This window comes from Oncorhynchus kisutch, linkage group LG19 (genome assembly GCF_002021735.2).
Source record: "Oncorhynchus kisutch isolate 150728-3 linkage group LG19, Okis_V2, whole genome shotgun sequence".
Taxonomy (NCBI): domain Eukaryota; kingdom Metazoa; phylum Chordata; class Actinopteri; order Salmoniformes; family Salmonidae; genus Oncorhynchus; species Oncorhynchus kisutch.
Genome location: NC_034192.2, coordinates 1,622,511 through 1,636,553, shown reverse-complemented (window position 1 = coordinate 1,636,553; position 14,043 = coordinate 1,622,511). Strand labels below are relative to the sequence as shown.

Sequence of the window (14,043 nt, the reverse complement as noted above, 5' to 3'; positions counted from 1 at the left end):
CGCTGTTCTTTACCAGGAGGAAGGTGGGAGATGAGGTATGCTTGAGGTTATATGGGAGAAACCTGGAGAGATTGGGGGCCTTCGGGGATACTTTGACTGATCTGGGCAGAACACGTTGAGAGAATGGTGGAAATGTGTAAGAAGGTGCTAAATGTGATGCGCTGTCTGACGGGGAAGGAGTGGGGGGGCTGGGCATTCCTCATTGAAGACCATGCATGTTGCATTGATCCGATCTGTAATAGACTATGGCAGTGTAGTGTATGGTGGCAGTCAGGAAATGTATAACTGTTCATCTGTCTGTATATACGGCGGAGCTGATCGCCGTACTGTTGGTCTTGCAGTGGGTGGAGGAAGTCAAGCCAGACAGAGTAGTTATTTGCTCTGATTCATGTGCAGTGTTGATGAGTCTCCAGTCCTTTAGCTCACGTAGCAGACAATACCTGCTTTAAGAGGTGTTACAAACCCATTGCAGGATTAGACAAATTAGTATACAGATATGATTTACTTGGGTCCCAGCCCATGTGGGCGTGGAGGGCAACGAGGCAGTTGGCTAAACAAGCACTTAGTAGTGGGGATTTTGAGGTTGTAGTTCCAATGAGCAAGGCAGAGGCAAAAAGCCTGATATGGACAGTGATGGTGTAGAGATGGCAGGAGCAGTGGAATAGAGATACTAAGGGCAGGCAATTATTTAAAGTGCAGAGGAAAGTCAGGGAGACCGGCAGGAAGGGATCAAAGAGAGGATGCTATTTTTACAAGATTAAGGGCGGGACACAGACAGTTGAAAAATACCTTAAATGTGATGGGAAAGCATCCATCAGGAGAGTGTGATTATTGCCAGGAATTATTATTATGTGATTATTGCCAGCATGTATTGCTACACAGTGGGCAATATCAAAGGGAAAGAGAGAGGCTGAGCTCTAGTATGAGTGAGAAGGGGATACAGGAAATGAGTTTTTAAAGAGTATACTGAGTAGAACGTCATTATATATAAACTCAAATATTTTATATTTTTTTAAGAGCAACAAGGCTGCCAGGTAGGATTTAGTTTCTCCCGGTCTCTGGCCCACACTCCAGTACAGTAGGTGTCAGTAATGCACCATAACGTTGGATGCCAACTGCCAATAAACCCCAATGAAGAAGTAAAATGGTAGATAACTATGCATGGCAATGAACTAGTTCCAAATCACACTGTATAGCATTTTTTATTATAATATTAAAATATAATAGACCAGGCTAAGGCTGCACCATTACATGCCCAAGTTATCAAACTTTCCTTGGTATCCACAATGCCAGGAGAAGATACAGTATTGTATCACACTGTCTACGTATACCATCCAGGTGTGGAGATCAGTGAGTGACTGAGTGACTGAGTGAAGTTCATATGTGGTTTAAGGGTGGGTGAAAACAAAGTTGGGTGCAGTGGAATCGGTGAAGGTAACATGAAGTGGTCTTGTGATAATTGTTTGTGTTTCTGCCGGTCAGAGGGAGCGGGCGCTTCACGCCACACTAATTGGGAAGGGAGCTGTGACTTGTTTTGCTCTCAAGAAAAGGGCACCATTGAAAGAGTGACTACTGGGGTAGCGGTAAATGTGAAAGTGGACCAGCTGAAGGGAAAGATTCCCAGAGTTTGTGATGCTTGTCGTTTGGTGTGACGCAAACATTGTGGTGTGAATGTAAAAATAGAAGTCATGGTCTGTTCTTTTGAGTTTTGATGTTAAGTATTTACCCGACAAAGTGATGTTAGGAAATTTCAGTTATCCCGTGCGAGCCTTTGCGCAGAATCCATTACGTTGTTACAGGTGTCAAGCTTGTGAGCATCTGGCAGCAGTGTGTAGGTGTGAGGTTCCTAGGTGTGAGAAGTATGCAGAAGGACATAAAACAAAGGAATGAGTTGTATTGGGGTAAGAAGTGGTATGTGTTAATTGTATGGGTGCCTATGGGGCTGGGGATCAGAAGTGTCTGGTGAGAGGCAGGTTGAGGTTACCAGGGTTAGAGTAGTGTTGAGGAAGATCCTGAGATCCTGAGAGGATTTGCTTTTTAGCGCTCATCAATGGACCGCAGAGATGGAACTTAAGTCACAGAAAATAGAAGTTGTGGTGGCAGCTGCAGAGAAGTATTTAGGTGTACGAGATTTGACATCAGAGTTAGGGTGTGTTGAGTGGTGGTGTCCAAACCTCCCAGGCCATTGGCCTGAGGTTGGACCAGATAGGTTTGAATAGGGTGGTGGGTTTTTAATGTGTAGGGTTAGATGGCAGGGCATTTTTTTTAAATGTATTTTCCACTCAAAGTATAAGGGATTTATACCCTAGTCTAGTTGGTGGCGGTAATGCAACATTTATTGGATGCCAGCCGCTGTTAAACCTCAACAAAGAAGAAGCTACGTCACATCCTTTTTCACCATGGCGGCTGATTTAACTCCGAGGTTTAGACGATTGAACAGTCAAACACGGAGCCTTCGTGAAAATGTTCAACCAGGTGAGAAATTGACATGAACATCCTTAGGTTATAAACCGTAACATGCTTTCAACTTTTAGTTTTCATATCAAAAAATACAGCCAGCGTACAAAGCTGTGTTAGCTCACCTTGCTAGCCTAGCTAGTTAACGTCGTTAGTTAAACTGCTAACTAGGCCATTATAAACACATTACATTCTAATTTAGCTAGCTACATGTCATGTTTTTATGGCCACAACCCTTATCTTTGACTCTGAGTAAACTTAAGTTAAACGACCATACAAGAGGTGTGTTATTAATATTGAAGTGAAGGGTAACTAACGTTAACTAACTAGATTCAGCAATGTGACGACATGCCACAAAAATCAACAACCCCCACAAAAAAAATCTGAACTGACAATCTGCTGTTTTGGCAGATTAGAACTCTGTCGTGGTGTTTTTATTTTGCATGCAGCTGCCATACTGTTGATGAAATATGACTGAGTCTACTACCTGAATGTGTCATCACATAGGATTCTCTGGGCCCTTCCAAGCTACACAGCTGTGGCACCACATCATCCAGGCGCTGCATACACAGGTGGAGGTGCGACGGCGGCGGCGCCACCTCTGTGTGCACCCTGACTGCTTCACAGGCTCGGATGCAGTAGACGCTGTGCTCAGCTACTTGATGCAGAATGTCTTCTTCTGTGCCAGCGAGGTGTCACGCCTCAAGGCCGCCAGGCTCTGCCAGGCACTCATGGAGGCCAAGGTGTTTGAGGCGGTGGGGACCAAGCTGTTCCGCCGGGACAAGGAGGCCACTTTTGAGGACACGGGCTGCAGCCTCTACCGTTTCCAGGACTGCAGCTCGCTGCCCGGCTCAGCCAGGAAGGCTGGAAAGAATGGGGACACCGAGAACATGGCCCCTGAGGACTTAGTGAGGAAGAGGAAGAAAGGCTCTAGGTTTGTCTGAGTCACAAACATGCGCACACATACATTCTTTTGCTTTCTCTCTCTCACACACGGTTTTACTATACCTCACTATATCATCACTGCTCTCTCTCTGCAGACTGAGTGAGCTGAGGACCATCTCCAATCCCCTGGCGCTGGGCCCCTCAGACCGGAGGGTAGAGAGGCTGCTGAAGATCATCAACCTGCAGCCCTCCCTCCCTAAGGCCATTACCAAAGCCCCCACCACCATCTTCCTTTCAAAGACAGGTGAGATGACAAAGCCTGGCTGTCTCCACCTGGCCATGTTGGAAATGACTATATTGGAAAAGTTAATGTACTTTTCTTTTTTCCTGTTTCTTTTCCATTCTGTATTCCTCTTTCCCCCTCCCTTTCTGTCTCATCCTCCCTTTGTCTCACTTATTTTTTTCTTTCCCACTCTTGCTTGTCATTCTACCCCCCTCTCTCCCTTCTCCTCAGTGGTGGAGGAGGTGTGGAAGCAGCAGACGTTGCTTCAGCTGCTGCAGACGGTGGAGCTACCCGTGCTGGACTGTATCCTGGCAACTCCGACCCGGGGGGCCCAGCCCCACCCCCAGGCTGCCGCCCTGCAGCTGCTGCAGAGCCACCACCAGGACCTGGTCATCTCCAACACCTGCCTGGACCGTGAGCTGCCCCAGACCCTCAACCTTCCCGAGTTAGTACCTAACCAGCCGCCATATGATTTAATGGAAAAGATACTAGGAATTGTAAGCATTATTTTGTTGGTCAAAACCAGGGATTGGACCCAGTTTATGGAACAGAACACTGAAAAAGTCATTTTGAGGAATGGAAACTGAACTGGGAATGAAAGTGATCTTGTGTTCCGGAACAGAAACATTATTTTCAAATCTTTAGAATGGGTTAATAATGTTATTTTTGTTCCAAAAATATTATTAAAATCTAGAATATAATTTGGTATAAAGTTATAATGCTATTAATAGCCTAAACACATTCCAGTTCATGTCATGATGTTCAGCGCTTCAACCCAAGCTTGTCTCTCTTTCTGCCCCCGCCGGTAATAGTGCAGGTGTGAGATGCGACTGAAATATCTGACCGATCAACATGTAAACAACTAGCTTACGTTTCCATAGCAAGCTTCTCTATCAATGCTAATGTGTTGAGTAAATTAATGAGCTATTTTGTTTTTTAAAAAACTGTTGATTTCACTGAATGAAAAGGAACAATCTGAACCGGTTCCAAACTTTTTCTGGTCGGAAAACTGGAACGGAACGAAAAAAGATAGGAATATTTATTTTGGTTCCAAATTATATTTAAGCTCTTTTGACATTTAAAAGAAGGCCCTGAAGTTGGCTTCCTCTCCCTGTGACACTGTAGGCTGGACGCATGGCTGGTGGCAGCCGCTGACTGCCTGGAGCTCTTCCCTGACCAGCTGATCGTGTTGGCGGGGGAGCACCTCCTCCAGCAGGGCAGTACCACAGAGGGGGCAGAGAGGCTGGCCGGCCAGAAGAAACTGCTGTTTGACACCATGGCCAAACACTACGGAGGCCAGGAGAGGTCCCCGCTGCTCACCGGACGCTACCTGGACATCCACACGGCCATACTGGACCTGCTGGGTGAGACTGGCTGGTTGAGGAATTATGGTGGGGTGTTGTGTGATAGTGTTTTCATCATGTTAGACCCCTGTGTCTGTACATGTCTCTTTGACATACACTCCCACCCACTCTCTCCCTATTATTCCTCTTCCTGTGTGTGTGTGTTCTCAGACTGTGGGAAGGTGGATGATGCTGTCAGGGCCTATCAGCTGTGTCTGCATCTGTTGGAGCCTGCTGGGAGAGATGAGCTGAGGAGGCTCCTGGCCTTCATGGCCACAGCAGCCCATCCGGATGCATGCCGTCTGCACAAACAGGTAATCCCACTCCAAAACCATTGTTTCTCAAATAATGGGTCAGGGCCCAATGATAAATACTATATACATCAGTGGTGGGCCAATCATACCCTGCGATGGCATCTGTAGGTTTTTGCTTCAGCCAAAGTGGTAACACTGGTGGTCCACTGTGTGACGGACCACTCAATATGTCCAGACAGACAACAGGGCCCTGGTCAGCAGGACATTTCTGAAGGCCATCGTGCAGAATAAAGAGCTATCTCGTACCCAGAGCGAGAGGCTGCTGCTGTTTCTGATGGACAACCACACTCAGCTCTTTAAGGTAGGCACCTGAAATCCCTGATCCTCTTCCCTGGCCCTCTTCTGACAGACCCTCGCCCGCAGTCCTCCAATCCAAAAACAGAAATAGTAGCTACAGAGGGAGGCTTTTAAAATCAGGATTTGGACACCTTGCCCTTTTAAAGTCAGGCATCTGAAGACCTAATTCTGTACCCTATTCTTAAGAGTGTAATCTGTACTGAAACGGTAGGGAGGGAGGAGGTACTGAAACGGTAGGGAGGAGGTACTGAAACGGTAGGGAGGAGGTACTGAAACGGTAGGGAGGAGGTACTGAAACGGTAGGGAGGAGGTACTGAAACGGTAGGGAGGAGGTACTGAAACGGTAGGGAGGAGGTACTGAAACGGTAGGGAGGAGGTACTGAAACGGTAGGGAGGAGGTACTGAAACGGTAGGGAGGAGGTACTGAAACGGTAGGGAGGAGGTACTGAAACGGTAGGGAGGAGGTACTGAAACGGTAGGGAGGAGGTACTGAAACGGTAGGGAGGAGGTACTGAAACGGTAGGGAGGAGGTACTGAAACGGTAGGGAGGAGGTACTGAAACGGTAGGGAGGAGGTACTGAAACGGTAGGGAGGAGGTACTGAAACGGTAGGGAGGAGGTACTATAACGGTAGTTTCAATTTGTTTGCCGTATTTCTGACATTGCCTGGTACATTAAGTGCAGCATGTATATCATTTGTTTGTGAATAAAGTAACCTTTTATCAACCCTTCTCTATCCATAATGGAAATAGACCCCCACATCGCTGATTGATGCTGTGAGGAGAACACTGCAAATCCTGCAGCAAGGAAGAGATCCGAACAACATTGCGAGTGAGTTCAATCCAACTTGAGTACATTCAGCCCCACTTGATACATCATTTTAGTACTTGGTGATCTATAACAGTACTACATAAAATAGTGAGTCGTCCCTAATCTTCAGTAATGAAATAAACCACCATCCGTGTGGTGTTCACTAGGCACGAAATGAAAGAACTGACAAACTACCAATGAAAAGCTAATTTCTGTTTTCTGTGATGTTCCCTAATAAACACACCCCTGTATTGACACCCTTCTCTTCATCCTGTGTTGCAGTGTTTACGTTCTGCCAGCAGGTGTCGCTGCAGCAGTATGAGGATCAGTGCGAGGTGGCCACCCTGGAGAGCCTGAAGCAGCTGATCAGGGACATCAGCCGGAGCAAGGCCCTGTCTGTCAAGGAGAGGAGGAGGCTGGTCAAGGAGTTCCAGAAGCACCATCCCATAGTCTTCCTCCAGCACTTCTCCTCCACTTTCTAGGGGTGGGGGGGATTGGATTAGTTATAAGAAATTCCAGGTATATTCCAGGTTCAACTTATCAATCAGAGGGTAAGGTCATTCCAGGGCTATGTTCAGTTGCTAAACGTTCTTTAACATTACAGATTGAAGTGAGCCCATGTGATTCCTTATTCTACATGTCAGAGGCATGTTTGATCTACATAGCGTATTTATATCTGAATGTTCAATCCTGCTGAACGTGCCCCTGGTCTACACAAGGGCATACTACATAGGGGGTGGGCCTAGGGGTTGATTTTGGAATTGGGCAGTAGGTATCCTTGTCGCCTTAACAAGCGTGTTTGTTCTTCGTTATGCCAACATTTTCCACAGTGCTGGCAATAGTTTTCAGGAATGCATTTGCACTAGTTTGTTGGCCATAGTATGTTCTCATCAACACTAGATGCTAGTGGTATATTAGTAGCAATTGTTTTGTTCTAACAAGGAGAGATGCACTTACCCAGGTGCCTCAAGGGTTTATTTCTGGTGAATGAGAGCATTCTCTGCTTTCCTTAGCTGATGCCTGTCAGGAAAACCTTTGATTTTGTTGAAACCTACACAGTGTGTAATGTTGGTGAAACATTTATCTAAAACTAACAGGCATAGGATCTAACTGAATTTATTCAGGGCTGGTTTTGGTATCAAGTATCTAGTTTTCTCAGGTAGTTTTTAATTTAGTAAATAGAAGTTTAGACAGGATATTAAGCTTGAACAGGAATCTCTTTTGACGATTAAGCATTACACTTTATTTCTATACCTTAAATGAAATTGAACACACTTGTGTTGACAGTCTTAACAAATGACATATTGTTTTGGATTTCGTTGACTGCATCTTATAACTGGTAAAGGGAATAATGCTGGTAAATGTAGCACTACTTTTACATCTGTACATTTCTGTTCAGGACAAACTGAATGATTTGAAATGGTATTCATTTAGTTAATTTAGTTTCCCACTGCTGTCAAGAACATGTTTCATATCTGTTAATCACAGAGTTGACACTAACTATTCTATTGGATTGTAAATAGGCTTTGATTGCATGGGTTTGCAAGTTTAATCATGGAATGTTTAAAATGCAGCCAAAAGTTTACTTTTGTAGTTTGTTGGCGTCTTACAAATGAATGCTTCGTCTCAAATAAGTGCCATGTTTTTAGCATAACTTGAAGGAGTGCATTAACTTATTGGAATGAGTGTAAATCATACAATCCAGGGGTGTATTCATTAGTTGCACACCCTAGCAAAAAAGTTGTGCAACGAAAATAATTTTCTGTTGGACAAATTCAAATGGGTCCCTGTTTGTTTCCGTTTTCCTCTGTGTGGTTCCTAGTGAATACACCCCGGGTTAAGTTGTTGCATCATTGGTCCAACGTTTTAAATTCTAGAGCATTTTCTATACTGCTACTGTATGTTGCTGCCTAGTTTTGAGCTTTACATATTTTAGTCAACAGAATAGTACACATGATCCGTAATGTTACCGATTCAGGTTTTGTAGTTAATGCGTTGAATTGTTTTGAAATGCACTTTGTTGAAAAACTATTAAATACAGTACAATAAGACTTTCATTAAACATCATTGGAAGTTCCAGTTCTCATTTGAGCAATATTCAAACACTATACAGAAGGGTGTAATCACTTGTCTGGTATAATCATGAGAAAAGTGCTCCCAAATGAACAGAAAGGGCACTTATCTGATAGAGTAGCCGGAAGTGACGTTTACAGTAAGTGGCAAGCTAGCTTAGCAAAGAAGTCAACCAGAAATTTGGACTGGAAGGGATGGAGGCTGTGTACCACAGCCATCACTGACAGCTGTTTTCCAATTTAAACTACTTGGAATCATAAAACCACTGACATTCCCTTCGTGACACAGGTAAGCATGATATAGTCAGATTCAGACCCAGAAACGCAACACGGCATTTCAACAAACGTCAAAAGTGACGTCTCTCTTTAACTAGCTTCCTACCTAGCCTACTGCTATGCGATAGCTGACTATCCATGCCAGGTTATGCGGCTAGCTAACTGGGTAGCCACATTAACAAAAACCGGTTAAACAAACAGGACAGGTATTGGTTTCGCCAATACGTTAGCTAGCAGGAAGCTAATCGTAACTAGCTACATGGTGTCGCAAGCTCTAACCCTGTCACACAACTGCGTTCCTTCCGCAATTGCTGAACTGGCAGACGCACTGGTATGGATAGCCTATCATAGAAGCCAGCTAACGTTAACTAGCTGCTTGTGTTTGTTCAGCTTTCCTACCTGAGTCATGTGATCTGGCTACTTAGCTACACAGATGGTGAGGTGACGAGGGGAAAGTCTGATTGGCACATTCACATTTCCAGTGGGAAATAAATTCAACCAATTGTAACAAGTAGCTAAATTGATTCCACTTTTATGATCATAAGGTCCATATTGAAGTGGGGTGTTAAATGTAGATTAATTTATACAATATCCAGAGGGAGAGATTTTGGATATCATATTCCCACATTGCATTGCATTTTGCTTAGGATATACAGTAGCTAGGTCTCCAAGCTTGCATACATATTTTGGTCTAATTCATACATTCATTTAGCTCTTTCGATATCTGTCATCACTATTGAGATCCTCACATTAAGGCGAGATTCTGGAAATTGAAATACTCTTTATTGAAATGATTCAGGAATAATATTGTGTAAATCTTTTCACAGCAGACAGACTTCGATACCTTTTAGGCAAGCTCACTGTTGATTCAGGATGTCTCTGCTGTAACCAAGCAGCTTGATCTTGACATCTAGCCACTTAGATAGCAAGTTAGAAAACAAAATGCATTTGCTGGAGCCCTGAGCTGGATATAATTTTTGATACGTCTTACATTTCTTGTAGTTATATTTAACTTCTAGTTAGTTATAAGCAGTGGCGTAGCCCTAGTCCACACATTTAGTTTGGGACAGAATTTTCAGTTCATTGTTATGGCAACCGCTGTGTGAATCTTTGCTTTTTTTCTAGTGTGTGTTCCACAGTTTTTTGGCCATGATGTATTAGGCAGTAATGAGAGACAGAAAGTTAGTCACACACACAGTGGGGAAGAAGCTGATTAAGTAATGCTCAAGATTAAAGCCCTTGGCTCTGTCCACGTCCAGCAGTGTCCACTGACTCAATTATGGCTGTTGGCAACAACATCAGCACCAAGCCCAGGTGTTGAGGAGAGCAATGATGTTATACCCTGCCTGCAGGAGACCGACAGGACAGATAGAGGCTTCAGACAGTGACTCAATAAGGTTTATAATTAAACATGGGGTCAATGGCTTCCTCACTAGTCTGTTTGGCGTGCGAACCCACATCTCCAGCATGCGTCCCAAATGGCACCCTATGCCCTATATAGTGCACTACTTTTGTCCAGGTTCTAGTGCACTAAATGGGGAATAGAGTGCCATTTGAAACGTAGGGCCCACTGCTTGATATGCTAATAGGATATTATGTCTGAATGTGTTAATTCACTCTGATTCTATTGTTGTCGTGCCGGGGTTTGGACAGCACTTGTCGGGATTTGTCAGACGCGAGTGCAGACAATGCATACTAACAATACAGAGATATTGACTCCTGTTCGGATCTCTCTCTCATTTCAAAGTCACTGATTTAGGAGGTTTGTGTAATCACACTTGCCCACTGTGTGTACTCTGCAGTACTGTGTGTGGTACGCATCAGAGACATGGATAGCTCTGTCTACAGCCATCACAGGACACTTTAATGTGCAACATTTTGTGATTTTGCTCTCGGTGGCAAGCTGTCAGTGTGTGTTGCTAATAGACTAGGTTTTTTCTCCATACGAAAGGTGTGTGTGTGTTCAGCCTTTTTTCTTCAGAATACCATATAGTTGTACCCTCTGTGACCTCTTTGTCTCCCCCCCCCCCCCCAGGGGTCAAAGGTCAGGCTGAGTCACCATGGAGTCCATGCTGAACAAGCTCAAGAGCACTGTCACCAAGGTGACGGCCGACATGACCAGCGCCGTCATGGGCAACCCGGTGACGCGTGAATTTGAGGTGGGCCGTCACATTGCCAGTGGCGGGCCCGGCATGTGCTGGAGGATCTACAACGGAACCAAGAAGTCAACCAAACAGGTGAGGCTGCCTGGGGGCTTCATGGACTGTTCTATACTTAACTAGAACAATGTCTCCCAACCCAGTCCTTGGGCAGACTGAGAATTTACACATTTGTTTTCCACAATTTGTTCAAAGGATAGATGGGACTCATTTTACCATCTCCAACTGACAAACTGTCAGTGGTTGTCCTGATGCAGATGGTAATTCCTGTCTTATTGTTTGTTCTTCCAGGAGGTGGCTGTGTTTGTGTTTGATAAGAAGATGGTGGAGAAGTATCAGAAGTTTGACAAGGACCAGATCATTGAGTCTCTGAAGAGAGGTGTGCAGCAGCTCACCAGACTGCGTCACCCTCGTCTGCTCACTGTCCAGCACCCACTGGAGGAGTCGAGGTGGGTTAAGCTTACCGTCTGCTTCCCAGTCCAAACAGTGGTTTACAGTAGGGATTCTTCAATTAAGTGTTTGTTGTCATTCAACAACAGACTAATCATTTTCATGCATATTCTTTCACTTCAGAAATACTGCACCAAATATATTGGTAAGATGTAAAATTGTGAGACTAAGACTTCCTCTGCAAAAATGTCAATTATAATTATAGACCTCTTGAGTTACCTTAGATTAATTCAGACTATTTTAAGGATGTGTACTAGCTGCGGCAGGGTAGCCTAGTGGTTAGAGTGTTGGACTAGTAACCGGAAGGTTGCAAGTTCAAATCCCCGAGCTGACAAGGCTCCTAAACAGGCAGTTAACCCACTGTTCCTAGGTCGTCATTGAAAATAAGAATTTGTTCTTAACTGACTTGCCTAGTTAAATAAAGGTCAAATAAAAGCTGCTACAGTGTCTCAAAAAGGACAAATAGTAATATTGCCACTTGTTTTCTAGTTTTTCAAGTGAGGGTATTTTAAGGGAGCATGTGAGCACAGATGTTCACTTCGCCTAGGTGGGTTCTGCTAGGAGCCTTTACACACGCTCACACAAGTCATGCATACACACAAGGAAGTCATGGATACACACAAGGAAGTCATGGATACACACAAGGAAGTCATGGATACACACAAGGAAGTCATGCATACACACAAGGAAGTCATGGATACACACAAGGAAGTCATGGATACACACAAGGAAGTCATGGATACACACAAGGAAGTCATGGATACACACAAGGAAGTCATGGATACACACAAGGAAGTCATGGATACACACAAGGAAGTCATGCATACACACAAGGAAGTCATGGATACACACAAGGAAGTCATGGATACACACAAGGAAGTCATGGATACACACAAGGAAAGTCATGGATACACACAAGGAAGTCATGCATACACACAAGGAAGTCATGGATACACACAAGGAAGTCATGGATACACACAAGGAAGTCATGGATACACACAAGGAAAGTCATGGATACACACAAGGAAGTCATGGATACACACAAGGAAGTCATGGATACACACAAGGAAGTCATGGATACACACAAGGAAGTCATGGATACACACAAGGAAGTCATGGATACACACAAGGAAGTCATGGATACACACAAGGAAGTCATGGATACACACAAGGAAGTCATGATACACACAAGGAAGTCATGCATACACACAAGGAAGTCATGGATACACACAAGGAAGTCATGGATACACACAAGGAAGTCATGCATACACACAAGGAAGTCATGGATACACACAAGGAAGTCATGGATACACACAAGGAAGTCATGCATACACACAAGGAAGTCATGCATACACACAAGGAAGTCATGCATACACACAAGGAAGTCATGCAACACACAAGGATGTCATGCATACACACAAGGAAGTCATGCATACACACAAGGAAGTCATGCATACACACAAGGAAGTCATGCATACACACAAGGAAGTCATGCATACACACAAGGAAGTCATGCATACACACAAGGAAGTCATGCATACACACAAGGAAGTCATGCATACACACAAGGAAGTCATGCACACACACAAGGAAGTCATGCATACACACAAGGAAGTCATGTATACACACCCATGCAGAAAATGGATACATACACACAACAGATGACGCATACACACATGCAGCAAGATGTGATGAAAAGTTTTGGGCCTTTCTTCCCCCCCCAGGGGTCAAAGGTCAGGCTGAGTCACCATGGAGTACATGCTGAACAAGCTCAAGCCACTGTTACTCTCTGTTTAGGGACAAATAGCATTCTAGTTTGCTCTGTTCTTTTGTTAATTCTTTCCAATGTGTCAAGTAATTATCTTTTTGTTTTCTCATGATTTGGTTGGGTCTAATTGTGTTGCTGTCCTGGGGCTCTGTTTGTGTTTGAACAGAGCCCCAGGACCAGCTTGCTTAGGGGACTCTTCTCCATGTTCACCCCTCTGTAGAGGATGGCTTTGTTATGGATGGTTTGGTAATCTCTTCCTTTTAGGTGGTTGTAGAATTGAATGGCTCTTTTCTGGATTTTGATAAGTAGAGGGTATCGGCCTAATTCTCCTCTGCATTATTTGGTGTTTTACGTTGTACACAGAGGATATTTTGCAGAATTCTGCATGCAGAGTCTAAATTTGGTGTTTGTCCCATTTTGTAAATTCTTGGTTTGTGAGCGGACCCCAGACCTCACAACCATAAAGTGTTCTATAACTGATTCATGTATTTTTAGCCAGATCCTAATTGGTATCTCTCACACTCGCTCTCTCTCTCACACTACCCCTCTCCCTCTCTCTCTCACACTACCTCTCTCTCTCACTACTCTCTCCCTCTCTCTCTCTCACTACCTCTCTCTCTCCCTCTCTCTCTCACTACCTCTCTCTCTCCCTCTCTCTCTCACTACACTACCTCTCTCTCCTCTCTCTCTCACTACCTCTCCCTCTCTCTCACTACCTTCCCTGCTCTGATTCGGCGTCCCTCTCTTCTTCACTACCTTCCCTCTCTGCTCTCTCTCTGCACTAACTCTCTCTCACTTACCTCGTCTCTCTCCTCTCTCTCCTCACTACCTCTCTCTCTCCCTCTCTCTCTCACTACCTCTCTCTCTCCCTCCTTCTCTCTCACTACCTCTCTCTCTCCCTCTCTCTCTCACTACCCCTCTCGCCCCTCT

At 44.5% G+C, this 14,043-nt stretch overlaps 2 protein-coding genes across 4 annotated transcripts in view; both read left to right on the top strand.

Moving 5' to 3' along the window:
* Positions 1 to 1,342: 1,342 nt before the first annotated feature.
* On the top strand, positions 1,343 to 8,578 carry depdc4 (DEP domain containing 4). Of its 2 annotated transcripts, XM_020475050.2 has the most exons (9): positions 1,352 to 2,475; positions 2,965 to 3,391; positions 3,498 to 3,646; positions 3,857 to 4,070; positions 4,751 to 4,989; positions 5,140 to 5,282; positions 5,458 to 5,583; positions 6,331 to 6,409; positions 6,671 to 8,578. In XM_020475050.2, the coding sequence occupies exons 1-9, from the start codon at positions 2,343 to 2,345 to the stop codon at positions 6,868 to 6,870; spliced, it is 1,710 nt and encodes a 569-aa protein (XP_020330639.2). In that variant the 5' UTR covers positions 1,352 to 2,342; the 3' UTR covers positions 6,871 to 8,578. The 2 variants fall into 2 exon arrangements, 1 of the variants encoding a protein (XP_020330639.2); XR_004204190.1 differs by lacking the exon at positions 6,671 to 8,578 and having other exon boundaries at positions 1,343 to 2,475; positions 5,391 to 5,583.
* Positions 8,579 to 8,608: 30 nt separating this feature from the next.
* Positions 8,609 to 14,043, top strand: part of scyl2 (SCY1 like pseudokinase 2) — an 18,530-nt gene continuing 13,095 nt past the window's right edge. For both annotated transcript variants that reach the window (XM_031797484.1, XM_031797483.1), the window contains exons 1-3: positions 8,609 to 8,749; positions 10,772 to 10,973; positions 11,187 to 11,344. In XM_031797484.1, the coding sequence (XP_031653344.1) occupies positions 10,797 to 10,973; positions 11,187 to 11,344 (335 nt within the window). In that variant the 5' untranslated portion in view covers positions 8,609 to 8,749; positions 10,772 to 10,796. The remainder of the gene's footprint in view (positions 8,750 to 10,771; positions 10,974 to 11,186; positions 11,345 to 14,043) is intronic.

What these genes read in the sequence shown, in the direction of transcription:
- depdc4 (XM_020475050.2), top strand. Translation starts at nt 2,343, where the DNA reads ATGCCAGCCGCTGTTAAACCTCAACAAAGAAGAAGCTACGTCACATCC. An exon ending in CAGACCCTCAACCTTCCCGA is followed by an intron (nt 4,071 to 4,750) that starts GTTAGTACCTAA and finishes GTGACACTGTAG; the next exon opens with GCTGGACGCATGGCTGGTGG. An exon ending in ACCACACTCAGCTCTTTAAG is followed by an intron (nt 5,584 to 6,330) that starts GTAGGCACCTGA and finishes TAATGGAAATAG; the next exon opens with ACCCCCACATCGCTGATTGA.